The 17899-nt window shown below is 46.4% G+C and overlaps 2 protein-coding genes across 3 annotated transcripts in view; one reads left to right on the forward strand and one right to left on the reverse strand.

Annotated features, from left to right (window-relative positions):
* The window catches only part of LOC110490626 (calcium-independent phospholipase A2-gamma-like), a 30149-nt gene extending 25861 nt beyond the window's left edge, over nt 1-4288 (reverse strand). Inside the window, exons 1-2 of one of the 2 annotated variants that reach the window (XM_036945251.1) lie at nt 3968-4288; nt 1414-2706 (exon numbers count right to left, since the gene is read on the reverse strand). In XM_036945251.1, coding sequence (XP_036801146.1) covers nt 1414-2463 — 1050 coding nt within the window. In that variant the 5' untranslated portion in view covers nt 2464-2706; nt 3968-4288. Of the gene's footprint in view, nt 1-1413; nt 2787-3967 lie in introns of those variants that run through there. The other variant, XM_036945252.1, reaches the window with a different exon arrangement.
* Nucleotides 4289-12445: 8157 nt separating this feature from the next.
* LOC110490794 (arg8-vasotocin receptor-like) lies at nt 12446-15425 on the forward strand. Its single transcript, XM_036945253.1, has 2 exons — nt 12446-13995; nt 14786-15425. Exons 1-2 carry the CDS (start codon nt 13140-13142, stop codon nt 14863-14865), a joined length of 936 nt encoding a protein of 311 aa, XP_036801148.1. The 5' UTR covers nt 12446-13139; the 3' UTR covers nt 14866-15425.
* The last annotated feature ends 2474 nt before the right edge of the window (nt 15426-17899 follow it).

Genomic DNA, 17899 nt, shown 5'->3' on the forward strand with positions numbered 1-17899 from the left:
GGTAAGACACTTCAAACCGACAGGGGGTAAGACGCTTCAAACCGACAGGGGGTAAGACGCTTCAAACCGACAGGGGGTAAGACACTTCAAACCGACAGGGGGTAAGACACTTCAAACCGACAGGGTAAGACACTTCAAACCGACAGGGTAAGACACTTCAAACCGACAGGGTAAGACACTTCAAACCGACAGGGGGTAAGACACTTCAAACCGACAGGGGGTAAGACACTTCAAACCGACAGGGGGTAAGACACTTCAAACCGACAGGGGGTAAGACACTTCAAACCGACAGGGGGTAAGACACTTCAAACCGACAGGGGGTAAGACACTTCAAACCGACAGGGGGTAAGACACTTCAAACCGACAGGGGGTAAGACACTTCAAACAGACAGGGTAAGACACTTCAAACAGACAGGGGGTAAGACACTTCAAACCGACAGGGGGTAAGACACTTCAAACCGACAGGGGGTAAGACACTTCAAACAGACAGGGGGTAAGACACTTCAAACAGACAGGGGGTAAGACACTTCAAACAGACAGGGGGTAAGACACTTCAAACAGACAGGGGGTAAGACACTTCAAACCGACAGGGGGTAAGACACTTCAAACCGACAGGGGGTAAGACACTTCAAACCGACAGGGTAAGACACTTCAAACCGACAGGGTAAGACACTTCAAACCGACAGGGTAAGACACTTCAAACCGACAGGGTAAGACACTTCAAACCGACAGGGTAAGACACTTCAAACCGACAGGGTAAGACACTTCAAACCGACAGGGTAAGACACTTCAAACCGACAGGGTAAGACACTTCAAACCGACAGGGTAAGACACTTCAAACCGACAGGGTAAGACACTTCAAACCGACAGGGTAAGACACTTCAAACCGACAGGGTAAGACACTTCAAACCGACAGGGGGTAAGACACTTCAAACAGACAGGGGGTAAGACACTTCAAACCGACAGGGGGTAAGACACTTCAAACCGACAGGGGGTAAGACACTTCAAACCGACAGGGTAAGACACTTCAAACCGACAGGGTAAGACACTTCAAACCGACAGGGTAAGACACTTCAAACCGACAGGGTAAGACACTTCAAACCGACAGGGGGTAAGACACTTCAAACCGACAGGGTAAGACACTTCAAACCGACAGGGTAAGACACTTCAAACCGACAGGGTAAGACACTTCAAACCGACAGGGTAAGACACTTCAAACCGACAGGGTAAGACACTTCAAACCGACAGGGTAAGACACTTCAAACCGACAGGGTAAGACACTTCAAACCGACAGGGGGTAAGACACTTCAAACCGACAGGGTAAGACACTTCAAACCGACAGGGTATTAAAAGTTTATTTTAATTAATTCACATGGCAGAGAATCATTAATTTATATGAATCAGTTTCAGTACCTTCTCTCTCTGGCTCAGCAGTAGTTTCTTGGCCCCCTCTTCAGCATTCTTCTTCTGCTCCTCAGTCTCCATCTTCTCTCCAGGCTTCCTCACAGCCTCCTCCGTGGTCTTCTCTTCAACTGCTGCTGTGACACTCTTGGGATCAGCTCTGAACTTACTAGGTACCAAGGGTGCTATATAGCTGCCAAAGAATGCCTGAACATTGGGACGAGGGTCAGACAGATACTGCCCAAACCCACCTTTTTTAGAGGGTGTTAGGGTGGGGGTAGGGGTGGAGGTATAGGTGACTGGGTCAGAGGAAGTACTATCTGTGGCAGGGCTCTCTCGGGTGGGAACACCCGAGGTTGAGCTAACCTCCTCCAGGGGAGGAGTCGGTTGTGGGGTAGCTGCCTTGCCCTGGATAGCCTTGGTCTCAGCTGCCACAGGTAGTGAAACGGGGATGTGGTCCCCGCTCTTAGTACTCTGATAGCGTAGACTGAGAGCAGGCTTGGAGGACGTGGATGCTTGAGCATTGACATTTATATGGTGAGGCTTCTTGTCATCTCCTGTTGATAGACTACTACAACTCCCAAAGTAGTCGTTGACGTGTTGAGACAGGGTGCTGTATGTCTCGTCCATGTTGGTGGACAGGGCCTCTGGTTGGAACAGCTGTAACGTCTGCTTGGCAATGGCTGACGAGGAGCTAGCGGTGGATATAGCCACTGATGCGGCGGAGTTAGCCACTGACGCAGCGAGGCTCTGTTTGGGCTTGACGTTGGCCATGAAGGGTTTCTCTAAAGGCTGAAGTGGCTGATTCTCCTTCCCCTCCTCTCCATTGTTCTGGTCCTGTCCTACTGTCTGATCCTGCTCTGGTGGCTTCATGTCTATTGCAGCAGCTGAAGGGTCACTAGCTGCCGGAGTTGGAGATGGAGTCAGAGGCTCCGCTTCGGCCAGTACCTTCTCTGCATGGGCGGCTGCGGCACTGGGCTTAAGGCGGGAGATCTTGGAGAGGAGGTCGCTGCCACTTACTGCTTTAGTAACAGTGTTGAGCGTGCTCCTGATCCGCGACATGCGTCAGCTCACACCAGAGACAGGAGAGAGTTAAACCTCTGGAGACTGGGTCAGTCAGGACAACCTCTGGAGACTGGGTCAGTCAGGACAACCTCTGGAGACTGGGTCAGTCAGGACAACCTCTGGAGACTGGGTCAGTCAGGACAACCTCTGGAGACTGGGTCAGTCAGGACAACCTCTAGAGACTGGGTCAGTCCTCTTGGCTCTGGTCCAGCATAGGTCATCTAGGAATGAAGCTGCCTCCTAGAATATAAGAGAAAGAAAGCTAATGGATGTCAGAGGACTTTGTGCAAAGTCTAGCTAAATAAACATACCATTTAGCCTAAAGTAAAACCACAATGGAGCCCCTCATTAGAATGAACAAAGGTATTTGTCTCACACAAAAAAAATAGATAGGGTTTGAATGGCCAACCAGTGCTATCAAATCCCCGGATGTTCCTTCTGTTCCATGGTAGCCATGGAAACCCTTCAAAACAACAACATTCGTTTTCCAGTGTAGAAAACGACTGATATCTACGGGTTTCCAAATACTTTATCAAAGTAAGTTTTGATATACGAAGAGAAACACGATGGACGAGAGGCCTTCATCAAACCTAAGCTTGAGAGCATCTGAAATCGTGAAAAATGTACTGGAGAACGCACGCGGTGCCCTCGGCCACCAGCAAGAGGTGGAAGACTCCACCGAATACGAGTTTAGAAACATCGAATGGATCACTTGCAAGGACTTTACAATTGAACTGGGGAAAGTGCGAATCGAGGAGTACATCCACACATGGGAGGTGCACACCAGCTGGCTTTTTAGCCTAGTATTCCTCGAGGAGACGGATCATGAGTTTCACAAACAGTACCACTACCGGGCACAATGGAGCATCCCCACCCGACGCACCCCGATTGCCAAGGCGACTGCCAGTGTCTACTTTGTCATTGTGATTTCCAAGATCAAACCTCAGACTTTGCCCGTGGAGGTGTACTTTCTAGTGGAGTCGAACAGGCTGACACACAGGCCAGGGAAAACGAGGTTCAGGGAGAAGTGGTTGAAAGACGTCATCGAGAGCAAAACGTTGCTCCAGAATACTGTCGACTTTTAGCAATGTAAACATTGGAATGGACAGCTAACGTTACTGTGGCGAATATTCATCTCGTATGAGACACCTAACGTTACCTAGCGAGTACATTTCCAGGCCAAAGGGGAACACACGAGTCATTACATGGGCTTGTATCAATAAAGGGACCACTGCCTTCACTGTGAAGAGTTGGAAAAAAACATAGCTGCATATCAGCGAAGCTATGTGTTTTACAACAACTCGGTCGTTTTATTGCTAACTAGCGATACAACACAGCAGCTAGTACCGAACGTGAATTTATTTTACGCTGGGTTAGCTAACTGGCAAAGCAGCATCAGCTCGCTAATCATCATTGAGTTTATGACAGCCCATTTCAAAAGGTGTTTTGTAGATTATGATAAAAACCTAGACAAATGTAACATTTCATCCAAGGAAATTACCTGAATAGTCAGCGTTTTATTGACAGATCTGCTCGCTAAGGAAAACAGGAAATGTGTAAATATACAATAGATCGCGTTACGGTGCTCTGCTTCTCGATTGGCTGTTTCATAGGCACGTCAACCGATAACCACCAACCACGAGAGGGCATGCATTGACTGCTATGTAACACTAGGGGGCAGCATTTTATGTGAGATAATCCTCCCTGTGTGAATCATTACGTTTCATTGTGGAACAGCTACAGTATTTAATTGAATTTAAATAGGAGAAAAATCATTCCGCATGACTCATTTGTATTACTTATGTTTGGCACAAATGTTTATTTCACCAATTAGAGTATGAACTAATGATTTGATCAAGTCTAGATGGAGTGTGCATCCAATTGTAATCTCCAACAGTCCAGCATCATGGAGAGCGACATAACCACATACAGCCCACTACCGAAAGTAGCTAATGGTTTATCTATAACATTATTATTTCTGTTGTTAACCCAATCACAAGAGGAGGATTGTTCAATTGATAAAATACAATATCAACACATGTGATGCAAATTAAATATGGATGATTTAGAGATCATTCACTGATCATCCCCCATTGAGGATGTATCTATCTCTACTATGGATTGTTCCATGCAGAGTCTCGTTCAACAACATGCAGTGTGAAATGTCAGCAAGGTGTGCAAATGTCAAATGAGCTCAGTGGTTTTTGCCTGTCTCTTATCTTGATACAACATGGTTGGGGAGGAACATTGACTTCAACAAAGGTAATTGGACAAGGTCCATTCAGGTCTCATAATGGGGTGCCCACGAATTCTCACAAACCTCAATGTAAAACCACTGTCTGGATGGGTCCCAAATGGAACCTGTTCCTGTGCATGTTCCTGTGTCTGTGCCTGTTCCTGTGTCTGTTCCCGTGTCTGCGTCTGTTCCTGTGCCTGTGTCTGTTACTTTGCCTGTTCCTGTGTCTGTTACTGTTCCTGTTCCTGTTCATGTGTCTGTTCCTGTGTCTGTGCCTGTTCCTGTGTCTGTGCCTGTTCCTGTGTCTGTTCCTGTGTCTGTTCCTGTGTCTGTGCCTGTTCCTGTGTCTGTGCCTGTTCCTGTGTCTGTTCCTGTGTCTGCGTCTGTTCCTGTGCCTGTTCCTGTGTCTGTGCCTGTTCCTGTGTCTGTTCCTGTGTCTGCGTCTGTTCCTGTGCCTGTGTCTGTTACTTTGCCTGTTATTGTGCCTGTTCCTGTGTCTGTTACTGTTCCTGTCTCTGTTACTGTGCCTGTTCCTGTGCCTGTTCCTGTTCATGTGTCTGTTCCTGTGTCTGTGCATGTTCCTGTGTCTGTTCCCATGTCTGTGTCTGTTACTTTGCCTGTTCCTGTGTCTGTTCCTGTGTCTGCGTCTGTTCCTGTGCCTGTTCCTGTGTCTGTGCCTGTTCCTGTGTCTGTGCCTGTTCCTGTGTCTGCGTCTGTTCCTGTGTCTGTTACTTTGCCTGTTATTGTGCCTGTTCCTGTGTCTGTTACTGTTCCTGTGTCTGTTACTGTGCCTGTTCCTGTGCCTGTTCATGTGTCTGTGCATGTTCCTGTGTCTGTTCCCATGTCTGTGTCTGTTACTTTGCCTGTTCCTGTGTCTGTTACTGTTCCTGTGTCTGTTACTTTGCCTGTTATTGTGCCTGTTCCTGTGTCTGTGCCTGTACCTGTGCCTGTTCCTGTTCATGTGTCTGTTCCTGTGTCTGTGCATGTTCCTGTGTCTGTTCCCATGTCTGTGTCTGTTACTTTGCCTGTTCCTGTGTCTGTTACTGTGCCTGTTCCTGTGCCTGTTACTGTGCCTGTGTCTGTTCCTGTGCCTGTGTCTGTTCCTGTTCCTGTGCCTTTTCCTGTGCCTGTTTCTGTGCCTGTTCCTGTGTCTGTTTCTGTGCCTGTTCCTGTGTCTGTTCCTGTACCTGTTCCTGTGCCTTTTCCTGTTCCTGTGTCTGTGTCTGTGCCTGTTCCTGTGTCTGTTTCTGTTTCTGTGCCTGTTCCTGTTCCTGTGTCTGTTCCTGTGCCTGTTCCTGTTCCTGTTCCTGTGTCTGTTTCTGTGCCTGTGTCTGTTCCTGTGCCTGTTCCTGTGCCTGTTCCTGTGCCTGCTCTAAAGGTCCATAGATTTCTCAATGTGTTTATTGGATTTCCACCCTTATTACATGACACAAACAGTAGCTACATCACCAGTAGTGGGCATAGACCAGTTGAATAAATGACTCTCTGGTACAGAGTGTAATAACATGGAGGAACACAGAAACAGCCCACAGAGGCACAGTGCTGCTAGAGGAGCACAGAAACAACCCACAGAGGCACAGTGCTGCTGGAGGAACACAGAAACAACCCACAGAGGCACAGTGCTGCTGGAGGAACACAGAAACAACCCACAGAGGCACCGTGCTGCTGGAGAAACACAGAAACAACCCACAGAGGCACAGTGCTGCTGGAGGAGCACAGAAACAACCCACAGAGGCACAGTGCTGCTGGAGGAACACAGAAACAACCCACAGAGGCACCGTGCTGCTGGAGAAACACAGAAACAACCCACAGAGGCACAGTGCTGCTGGAAGAACACAGAAACAACCCACAGAGGCACAGTGCTGCTGAAGGAACACAGAAACAACCCACATAGGCACAGTGCTGCTGGAGAAACACAGAAACAACCCACAGAGGAACAGTGCTGCTGGAGGAGCACAGAAACAACCCACAGAGGCACAGTGCTGCTGGAGGAACAAAGAAACAGCCCACAGAGGCACAGTGCTGCTGGAGGAACAAAGAAACAGCCCACAGAGGCACAGTGCTGCTGGAGGAACACAAAAACAGCCCACAGAGGCACAGTGCTGCTGGAGGAACACAGAAACAGCCCACAGAGGCACAGTGCTGCTGGAGGAACACAGAAACAACCCACAGAGGCACAGTGCTGCTGGAGGAACACAGAAACAGCCCACAGAGGCACAGTGCTGCTGGAGGAAACACAGAAACAGTCCACAGAGGCACAGTGCTGCTGGAGGAACACAGAAACAACCCACAGAGGCACAGTGCTGCTGGAGGAACACAGAAACAGCCCACAGATGCACAGTGCTGCTGGAGGAACACAGAAACAACCCACAGAGGCACAGTGCTGCTGGAGGAACACAGAAACAACCCACAGAGGCACAGTGCTGCTGGAGGGTCACAGAAACAACCCACAGAGGCACAGTGCTGCTGGAGGAACACAGAAACAACCCACAGAGGCACAGTGCTGCTGGAGGGTCACAGAAACAACCCACAGAGGCACAGTGCTGCTGGAGGAACACAGAAACAACCCACAGAGGCACAGTGCTGCTGGAGGAACACAGAAACAACCCACAGAGGCACAGTGCTGCTGGAGGAACACAGAAACAACCCACAGAGGCACAGTGCTGCTGGATATTCCTGTTGATCCTAGCTGCCAAAATTAAACACAATTACATTTTTGTGTTTGTGTATATATGGATGCATGGATGTTTTATAGCAAAAACCCTCCCGCTTTGTTCCATTCAAACAGTAATAACAGTTTCAATAGAGGTAATCAAAAACATACAGCAGAAGCAAACCCATTATTATGTCATACGTCATTATTATGTCATATGTCATCATTGTTCTGTCATCTATAGAAGAAAAGTCTTCTCTGATTATACACTGTATCCAGATTCCTGTCACAGTGCTCTGAAGTGACTCAATAGTAAATGTTGAAATTTTGTTCCTTTCTATGAAGGGCAGCAGATAATTCCATATATTAGTGGCGCAATCCAATTCAAGTTCCCCTTCTCTCTTAACCACGACAAGTCCCCATAGCAACCAGGTCTTGCACCGTGCTCCCGGGAACCGTATAGGTAAGGTTGATGATAGGGGTAAACAAGACACAGAGAGATGGTCAGATGTTTGGAACCGATAGATGATTCACACAGAGGCTGAGGATATAGAGAATCCCATGAGGTCATATAGAAGTCAGGAAACAGCAGAGGGAACACCCCCCTATCCACATCGATGGAACAGTAGTGGAGAGGGTAGCAAGTTTTAAGTTCCTCGGCATACACATCACAGACAAACTGAATTGGTCCACTCACACAGACAGCATCGTGAAGAAGGCGCAGCAGCGCCTCTTCAACCTCAGGAGGCTGAAGAAATTCGGCTTGTCACCAAAAGCACTCACAAACTTCTACAGATGCACAATCGAGAGCATCCTGGCGGGCTGTATCACCGCCTGGTATGGCAACTGCACCGCCCTCAACCGTAAGGCTCTCCAGAGGGTAGTGAGGTCTGCACAACGCATCACCGGGGGCAAACTACCTGCCCTCCAGGACACCTACACCACCCGATGTCACAGGAAGGCCATAAAGATCATCAAGGACATCAACCACCCGAGCCACTGCCTGTTCACCCCGCTATCATCCAGAAGGCGAGGTCAGTACAGGTGCATCAAAGCTGGGACCGAGAGACTGAAAAACAGCTTCTATCTCAAGGCCATCAGACTGTTAAACAGCCACCACTAACACTGAGTGGCTGCTGCCAACACACTGACACTGACTCAACTCCAGCCACTTTAATAATGGGAATTGATGGGAAATGATGTAAATATATCACTAGCCACTTTAAACAATGCTACCTTATATAAATGTTACTTACCCTACATTATTCATCTCATACGCATACGTATATACTGTACTCTATATCATCGACGGTATCCTTATGTAATACATGTATCACTAGCCACTTTATACTATACTATGCCACTTTGTTTACATACTCATCTCATTGTACATACTGTACCCGATACCATCTACTGTATCTTGCCTATGCTGCTCTGTACCATCACTCATTCATATATCCTTATGTACATATTCTTTATCCCCTTACACTGTGTACAAGACAGTAGTTTTGGAATTGTTAGTTAGATTACTTGTTATTACTGCATTGTCGGAACTAGAAGCACAAGCATTTCGCTACACTCGCATTAACATCTGCTAACCATGTGTATGTGACAAATAAAATTTGATTTGATTTGATTTGATTTGAAGTCAATTACACTCATATGGCTTTATTGCATGACTGCAGATTCATTCTAAAGTCTATTGTACACAGTGAGCGATGCTCCGCAACCTAAAGATGAATCACACTGAGTGGGGATATTGGGAATCCCAGGGGATCATAGAAGACAGAATTGCAGTTATTGCTATGTGGTGTTACAGCGCCACTTCAGAATCATTTCAAAGTGGCCAGTGTAGCTCAGATCTACTGTATACTGTAGCTAGATACAGCTTTACAGCACCACTCCAGAATAATTTCAGTGTATCTCAGATCTATTGTATACTGTAGCTAGATACAGCTTTACAGCACCACTCCAGAATCATTTCAGTGTGTATTTCAGTGTAGCTCAGATCTACTGTATACTGTAGCTAGATACAGCTTTACTGTACCACTCCAGATTCATTTCAGAGTGTATTTCAGTGTAGCTCAGATCTACTGTATACTGTAGTTAGATACAGCTTTACAGCACCACTCCAGATTCATTTCAGAGTGTATTTCAGTGTAGCTAAGAGCCATTGGGGAACAACAACGATATATATATATATATATATATATATATATATATATTTTAGGCATAGAGGACATGCTGTGTAAAAGTTGATGTGTGAAGACAGAAGACGCAGCAGTGGAAACGTGATAAACACTGGATGAATCATCTAAAAGGGTCTATTTCTGACCTGCTTTACGACAGCGAGCTTTAGAGCATCACTAATATATGCACATTACGTCTGTGTGTATGTTGCCCTGATCATACTGCTCCCTGTCACTGAGCATGACGGGTGGCATGATGGGTGGCATGATGGGTGGCATGGTGGGTGGCATGGTGGGTGGCATGATGGGTGGCATGGTGGGTGGCATGGTGGGTGGCACGACGGGTGGCATGGTGGGTGGCATGGTGGGTGGCATAACGGGTGGCATGATGGGTGGCATGGTGGGTGGCATGATTGGTGGCATGGTGGGTGGCCATGGTGGGCGGCATGGTGGGTGGCATGACGGGTGGCATGATGGGTGGCATGGTGGGTGGCATGGTGGGTAACATGATGGGTGGCATGATGGGTGGCATGGTGGGTGGCATGATGGGTGGCATGGTGGGTGGCATGGTGGGTGGCATGATGGGTGGCATGGTGGGTGGCATGATGGGTGGCATGGTGGGTGGCATGATGGGTGGCATGGTGGGTGGCATGGTGGGTGGCATGACGGGTGGCATGGTGGGTGGCATGGTGGGTGGCATGGTGGGTGGCATGGTGGGTGGCATGACAGGTGGCATGATGGTTGGCATGGTGGGTGGCATGGTGGGTGGCATGATGGGTGGCATGGTGGGTGGCATGGTGGGTGGCATGATGGGTGGCATGGCGTGTGGCATGGTGGGTGGCACGACGGGTGGCATGGTGGGTGGCATGCCGGTTGGCATGGTAGGTGGCATGATGGGTGGCAAATATGGGTGGCATGGCGGGTGGCATGGTGGGTGGCATTACTGGTGGCATAAATGATCAGCTATGGAAAGCCAACTGACATTTACTCCTGAGGTGCTGACCTGTTGCACCCTCTCACAACCATTGTCAAATAAAATAAAATAACATGTATTTGTCACATACACATGGTTAGCAGATGTTAATGGTCACATACACATGGTTAGCAGATGTTAATGCGAGTGTAGAGAAATGCTTGTGCTTCTAGTTCCGACAATGCAGTAATAACCAATGAGTAATCTAACTAACAATTCCAAAACTACTACCTTATACACACAAGTGTAAGGGGATAAAGAATATGTACATAAAGATATATGAATGAGTGATGGTACAGAACGGCATAGACAAGATGCAGTAGATGGTATCGAGTACAGTATATACATATGAGATGAGTAATGTAGGGTATGTAAACAAAGTGGCATAGTTTAAAGTGGCTAGTGATACATGTATTACATAAAGATGCAGTAGATGATATAGAGTACAGTATATACATATACATATGAGATGAGTAATGTAGGGTATGTAAACATTGTATTAAGTAGCATTGTGACTATTATTATTTGACTCTGCTGGTCATCTATGAACTTTTGAACATCTTGGCCATGTACTGTTATAATCTCTACCTGGCACAGCCAGAAGAGGACTGGCCTCCCCTCAGAGCCTGGTTCCTCTCTAGGTTTCTTCCTGTTCCTGCCTCTCTAGGGAGTTTTCCCCAGCCACCGTGCTTCTACATCTGCATTGTTTGCTGTTTGGGGTTTCAGGCTGGGTTTCTGTACAGCACTTTGTGACATCTGCTGATGTAAAAATGGCTTTATAAATAAATACATTTGATTGATTGATGGACGGATGGCATGGATGGGTGGCATGACGGGTGGCATAGATGGGTGGCATGACGGGTGGCATAGATGGGTGGCATGACGGGTGGCATAGACAGGTGGCATGGACGGGTGGCATGGATGGGTGGCATGGACGGGTGGCATAGACAGGTGGCATGGACGGCTGGCATAGGCAGGTGGCATGGACGGGTGGCATGACGGGTGGCATAGATGGGTGGCATGGACGGGTGGCATAGACAGGTGGCATGGATGGGTGGCATGGCGGGTGGCATAGATGGGTGGCATGGATGGGTGGCATGGATGGGTGGCATGGGCGGGTGGCATAGACAGGTGGCATGGACGGGTGGCATGACGGGTGGCATAGATGGGTGGCATGGATGGGTGGCATGGACGGGTGGCATGGATGGGTGGCATGGACGGGTGGCATGGATGGGTGGCATGGATGGGTGGCATGAAATGCATAATATATGTATAGTAGGAAAATACTATTATGTGGTACTTAACAGCACCATAAACAGTGTCGGTGTTTCCTCACACTGATGGAGAACAGCCTTTTATTCTAGCATGATGTGATGTGCGGCCCAAATGGCACCCTATTCCCTATATAGTGCACTACGTTTGACCAGGGCCCATAGGGTCTAAAGTAGTGCACTATGTAGGGAATGGGGTGCCATTTGGGACACAGTCATGGTGTGGAGAGGTTGTGGATAATGAATAACAGCACTCAGCACACTGTAACACTCAGAAGCGAAGGATCTGCAAGCTGCTAGACACAAATCTCAGCTTCAATACATCCTGTCAGATATGTGCCTTCCTGCTGATAAGTACTGTACAAATCACCTTTTCTTCACGACTGTCACAAAGGACCTGGGTGAAACAGGACTGAGAGAAGTGCTCTCACAGAGCCCAGAGTAACGGTAGAAACACATCATGTCACAATATGACATTTACCACAGTCTGCATCTCTAGGAATTCATTTCCTCCAGGAATATGAAGTGACCAGTCAATACAGATGTTGACTTGATGCTTCTAAATCAACATGGGTCATGTTGATACATGGATGCTGAGGGGGAAACACCAATGTTCTTTTACATTACATTGTAAAGGATACAAGTCCTTATACCTGACTTTTATCAATCATATTCAACATGGATTCAATTGGAAAGAGTCTAGTTTAGGGGTGGATGTCGTCTATTCCTTTTGTATTCTGTGGAAGAAAGGCTTTTCATTAGGCCCATGTGGCTGATGGTCACAAAGTACTGGTCTATGTCTACAATTAATATTGACAGAAAATGGAAATGAGGGACATTGAAGGAAATGAATGTGCACTCACGTGTGAAGCCAGGGGAGGTGTTCATATTGAAGCCTAGATGTTCATTACACTCTGGGAATGCGCACTGCGCACCTACCTATACAGCACATTCTGATTTCATCCGTGCATCCAGAGCCATATTTAAACAGGCCTCCAGCTCTGGTGCACCTGTCGTTGCTGCCCATCTTTTCTGGGACGGTGATGGCCCGTACAACATGTCATAGACAGACGATGCTTGCAGGGTTACCCAACCACATAGCGCCGGGCGGCCAAACTGACGTTTCTTGAAGGTATGTAGCTATCAATGGAGCAGCAAATTCAGGGTGAGTCGTCAGGCAAATACGACGCTACTACCAGCTACCAGCACTTGTTGCTGCTGCGCAGAACTACTGCGCATCATCGGGCGAGAGATAGTGGCCGAATTGCCAATAGGAAAGTATTGGACCTAATTTTCTGAACATAATTAACAATGGAAAAAAAATGGTAACCAAAAAATCTTGTAAGGGACAATGAGTTTACAACTCAATTATAGTGGCAATGGCAGTTCGGAGCGGGAGGACGCGGGAGGAACTGATGAGACAGGTGAACACGACTTTGCGCTTATAAAAGCTGGGGTTTTGGGATTGATTTTTGTCTTAGCCACATGTGGGAATTTGTGCCTTCTGCATGCACTTTGGAGGAAGCGCAAGATGAATACAAGGACCCAACTGTTCCTTCTGCACCTGTGTTTTGCGGACCTAGTGGTCGCTTTCTTCCAAGTCCTACCGCAGTTCTGCATGGAGATTACGCACCGGTTCCGGGGCTCAGATTTCGTCTGTAGGTCGGTGAAATATCTTCAGGTGGTTGGGATGTTCGCCTCCACATACATGATAGTGGCCATGACCATAGATCGGTACCATGCGGTCTGCAAACCCATGGTGTCGTTCTTGAAGGGTTCTTTTAAGAGGTACGTCGCCATAGGCGCAGCGTGGCTGGTCTCTCTGGCTTTCAGCACTCCGCAACTCTTCATCTTCTCTCTCCAAGAACTAGAGGACAACCTGTATGATTGTTGGGCGACATTTATCGAACCTTGGGGTTCTAAAATATACATCAGCTGGATTACTTTATCAGTGTTTGTTCTCCCGGTTATCATCTTGCTGTACTGCCAGATTAAAATATGCACGGGGATATACTTTAACATGAAGAGAAAGGCGCTCCAGGCTTCCACGAGCGACAGGCGCACGGGCACCAAAGGGGTCTCGAGCGCGATGTTGAAGACGGTCAAAATGACATTCGTCATCATTATGGTCTACTCGATATGCTGGAGCCCCTTCTTTGTGGTCCAGTTGTGGTCTGCATGGAGTCCCAGTACAGCGCCCACAAATGGTACATTCAATTTTATTTGTGTACCTGCTTGTCATTTTACTACATTGTTAGGAGCACAGTTATCTAGAAGCCACAGATATCTAGAAACCACAGGTATCTAGAAGCCACAGGTATCTAGAAGCCACAGATATCTAGAAGCCACAGGTATCTAGAAGCCACAGATATCTAGAAGCCACAGGTATCTAGAAGCCACAGGTATCTAGAAGCCACAGATATCTAGAAGCCACAGGTATCTAGAAGCCACAGATATCTAGAAGCCACAGGTATCTAGAAGCCACAGGTATCTAGAAGCCACGGGTATCTAGAAGCCACAGGTATCTAGAAGCCACAGGTATCTAGAAGCCACAGGTATCTAGACGCCACAGTTATCTAGAAGCCACAGGTATCTAGAAGCCACAGGTATCTAGAAGCCACAGGTATCTAGAAGCCACAGGTATCTAGAAGCCACAGGTATCTAGAAGCCACAGATATCTAGAAGCCACAGATATCTAGAAGCCAAAGGTATCTAGAAGCCACAGGTATCTAGAAGCCACAGGTATCTAGAAGCCACAGATATCTAGAAGCCACAGGTATCTAGAAGCCACAGGTATCTAGAAGCCACAGGTATCTAGAAGCCACAGGTATCTAGTTTAATCACACTGATTGGCCTCCAGTTCCATTGATTTGCATGACCTTTCCAATTCTTTCTGTGGAAACCTGTAGTGCTATTTTTATCATGCCATATCCCCCCCTTCTCTCTCTCCCTCTCCCTCTCCCTCTCTCTCTCTCTCTCTCTCTCTCTCTCTCTCAGGTCCACTGTTTGTCATCATCATGCTGCTTGCCAGTCTAAACAGCTGTACCAACCCCTGGATCTATCTTTACTACAGCTAGGAGACACTATGTTGGACTAGCTCTGGCCCAGGGCGCTACTTTCAGCTTCACAGAAGGCTCAGCATCAGCAAGCCACACATACATAACACCATGGACCAGAGCTATTGATGGACCATGTGGACAATATGGGAACTCCTCCTACTCCACTGCTTCACCTTGTACTGTATGTAGCATTTCTTTGATGTCATTAAGGACCCATGGTTTAGACACATGGAAATATTTGTAAATATCCTCGTTGATTCAACATCAATATTGGTATGTCAAGCCGACCATTTTAGCTCTCAGCAGTAAGCAAATGTAATGTATATTCTGTCAAGCTAATATTCTATCAGAGGTGCAGGAACTGGAGCAGTAGAACATTTGAGGTGGCGGGACTCAGTTCCGGTGAGCTCCTGTCCTAATCAATCACTGATTATCTGGGATGACTGGCCACCAGAAAAACTATTGTGAGGAAGGATATGGGCATCGGTGAACAACGAATGGTTGCTTTGTGAGTATAATGTATATTCTTATCACGATCTGGTCCATTTATTTATTGATGTGTTTGAGCTCTGACGTGTCTTTACATACAGTGCCTTGCGAAAGTATTCGGCCCCCTTGAACTTTGCGACCTTTTGCCACATTTCAGGCTTCAAACATAAAGATATAAAACTGTATTTTTTTGTGAAGAATCAACAACAACTGGGACACAATCATGAAGTGGAACGACATTTATTGGATATTTCAAACTTTTTTAACAAATCAAAAACTGAAAAATTGGGCGTGCAAAATTATTCAGCCCCTTTACTTTCAGTGCAGCAAACTCTCTCCAGGTGTTCAGTGAGGATCTCTGAATGATCCAATGTTGACCTAAATGACTAATGATGATAAATACAATCCACCTGTGTGTAATCAAGTCTCCGTATAAATGCACCTGCACTGTGATAGTCTCAGAGGTCCATCAAAAGCGCAGAGAGCATCATGAAGAACAAGGAACACACCAGGCAGGTCCGAGATACTGTTGTGAAGAAGTTTAAAGCCGGATTTGGATACAAAAAGATTTCCCAAGCTTTAAACATCCCAAGGAGCACTGTGCAAGCGATAATATTGAAATGGAAGGAGTATCAGACCACTGCAAATCTACCAAGACCTGGCCGTCCCTCTAAACTTTCAGCTCATACAAGGAGAAGACTGATCAGAGATGCAGCCAAGAGGCCCATGATCTCTCTGGATGAACTGCAGAGATCTACAGCTGAGGTGGGAGAGTCTGTCCATAGAGCAACAATCAGTCGTATATTGCACAAATCTGGCCTTTATGGAAGAGTGGCAAGAAGAAAGCCATTTCTTAAAGATATCCATAAAAAGTGTTGTTTAAAGTTTGCCACAAGCCACCTGGGAGACACACCAAACATGTGGAAGAAGGTGCTCTGGTCAGATGAAACCAAAATTGAACTTTTTGGCAACAATGCAAAACGTTATGTTTAGCGTAAAAGCAACACAGCTGAACACACCATCCCCACTGTCAAACATGGTGGTGGCAGCATCATGGTTTGGGCCTGCTTTTCTTCAGCAGGGACAGGGAAGATGGTTAAAATTGATGGGAAGATGGATGGAACCAAATACAGGACCATTCTGGAAGAAAACCTGATGGAGTCTGCAAAAGACCTGAGACTGGGACGGAGATTTGTCTTCCAACAAGACAATGATCCAAAACATAAAGCAAAATCTACAATGGAATGGTTCAAAAATAAACATATCCAGGTGTTAGAATGGCCAAGTCAAAGTCCAGACCTGAATCCAATCGAGAATCTGTGGAAAGAACTGAAAACTGCTGTTCACAAATGCTCTCCATCCAACCTCACTGAGCTCGAGCTGTTTTGCAAGGAGGAATGGGTTAAAACGTTCAGTCTCTCGATGTGCAAAACTGATAGAGACATACCCCAAGCGACTTACAGCTGTAATTGCAGCAAAAGGTGGCGCTACAAAGTATTAACTTAAGGGGGCTGAATATTTTTGCACGCCCAATTTTTCAGTTTTTGATTTGTTAAAAAAGTTTGAAATATCCAATAAATGTCGTTCCACTTCATGATTGTGTCCCACTTGTTGTTGATTCTTCACAAAAAAATAAAGTTTTGTATCTTTATGTTTGAAGCCTGAAATGTGGCAAAAGGTTGCAAAGTTCAAGGGGGCCGAATACTTTCGCAAGGCACTGTAGATATCTGTATGTTCTCTGTTTTGTGTAATGCAACAATAAAACACGTCTGTACATGATTTGAATAATTCACTGAACACGTCTGAATGTATCTATCTACTAATACGAACATTATTTTAAAATTCTGGTGCAAAACTCTGTTCAGGACGAGTGTAAATGTTTCCTGTAGGTGGGGTCATGTGGTTGTGCTGACTGTGTTTCCTGTAGGTGGGGTCATGTGGTTGTGCTGACTGTGTTTCCTGTAGGTGGGGTCATGTGGTTGTGCTGACTGTGTTTCATGTTGAACATTACTCTGCTCAGAAGGAGTGTAAATGTTTCCTGTTGAACACTACTCTACTGTTGTGTTGATTGCTGCTGCCTTCTCGACCAGGCCTCCCGTGAGACTCTGTGTCTCAAATGGCTTTTCCTGGTTAAATAAAGGTGAAATAAAAAGTTCCACAGGGAAGTGAAATAATTCAGGGGTTTCTGGGAAAGCACACTGTCAAAGGAATAACTCCAATGACTGACATATGCTTGTGCTCTCTCCCTTCTAGCTTCAAACAAAATGGTATGACACATGCAGGCAGGGTTGGGGAGTATCTGATTACATGTAATCTGATAACCATCAGTTACGTTACCGGCAATAATATTGTAATCAGATTACAGATGCTGTTGAAATACTAGATGAATATTGTAATCAGATTACAGATGCTGTTGAAATACTAGATGGTTACGTCTTCCATTACTTTTCAATTCAAAAAGGATGTTTGAAGGAAAAAATACATTATGACACCTTTCTGTTTCCTCAATGACATTCAATTGTAAAAATACGCAAGTTAAAGTTTGTTCCACCTGTGCAAGTCT

Source organism: Oncorhynchus mykiss, chromosome 15, assembly GCF_013265735.2.
Source record: "Oncorhynchus mykiss isolate Arlee chromosome 15, USDA_OmykA_1.1, whole genome shotgun sequence".
Lineage (NCBI taxonomy): Eukaryota > Metazoa > Chordata > Actinopteri > Salmoniformes > Salmonidae > Oncorhynchus > Oncorhynchus mykiss.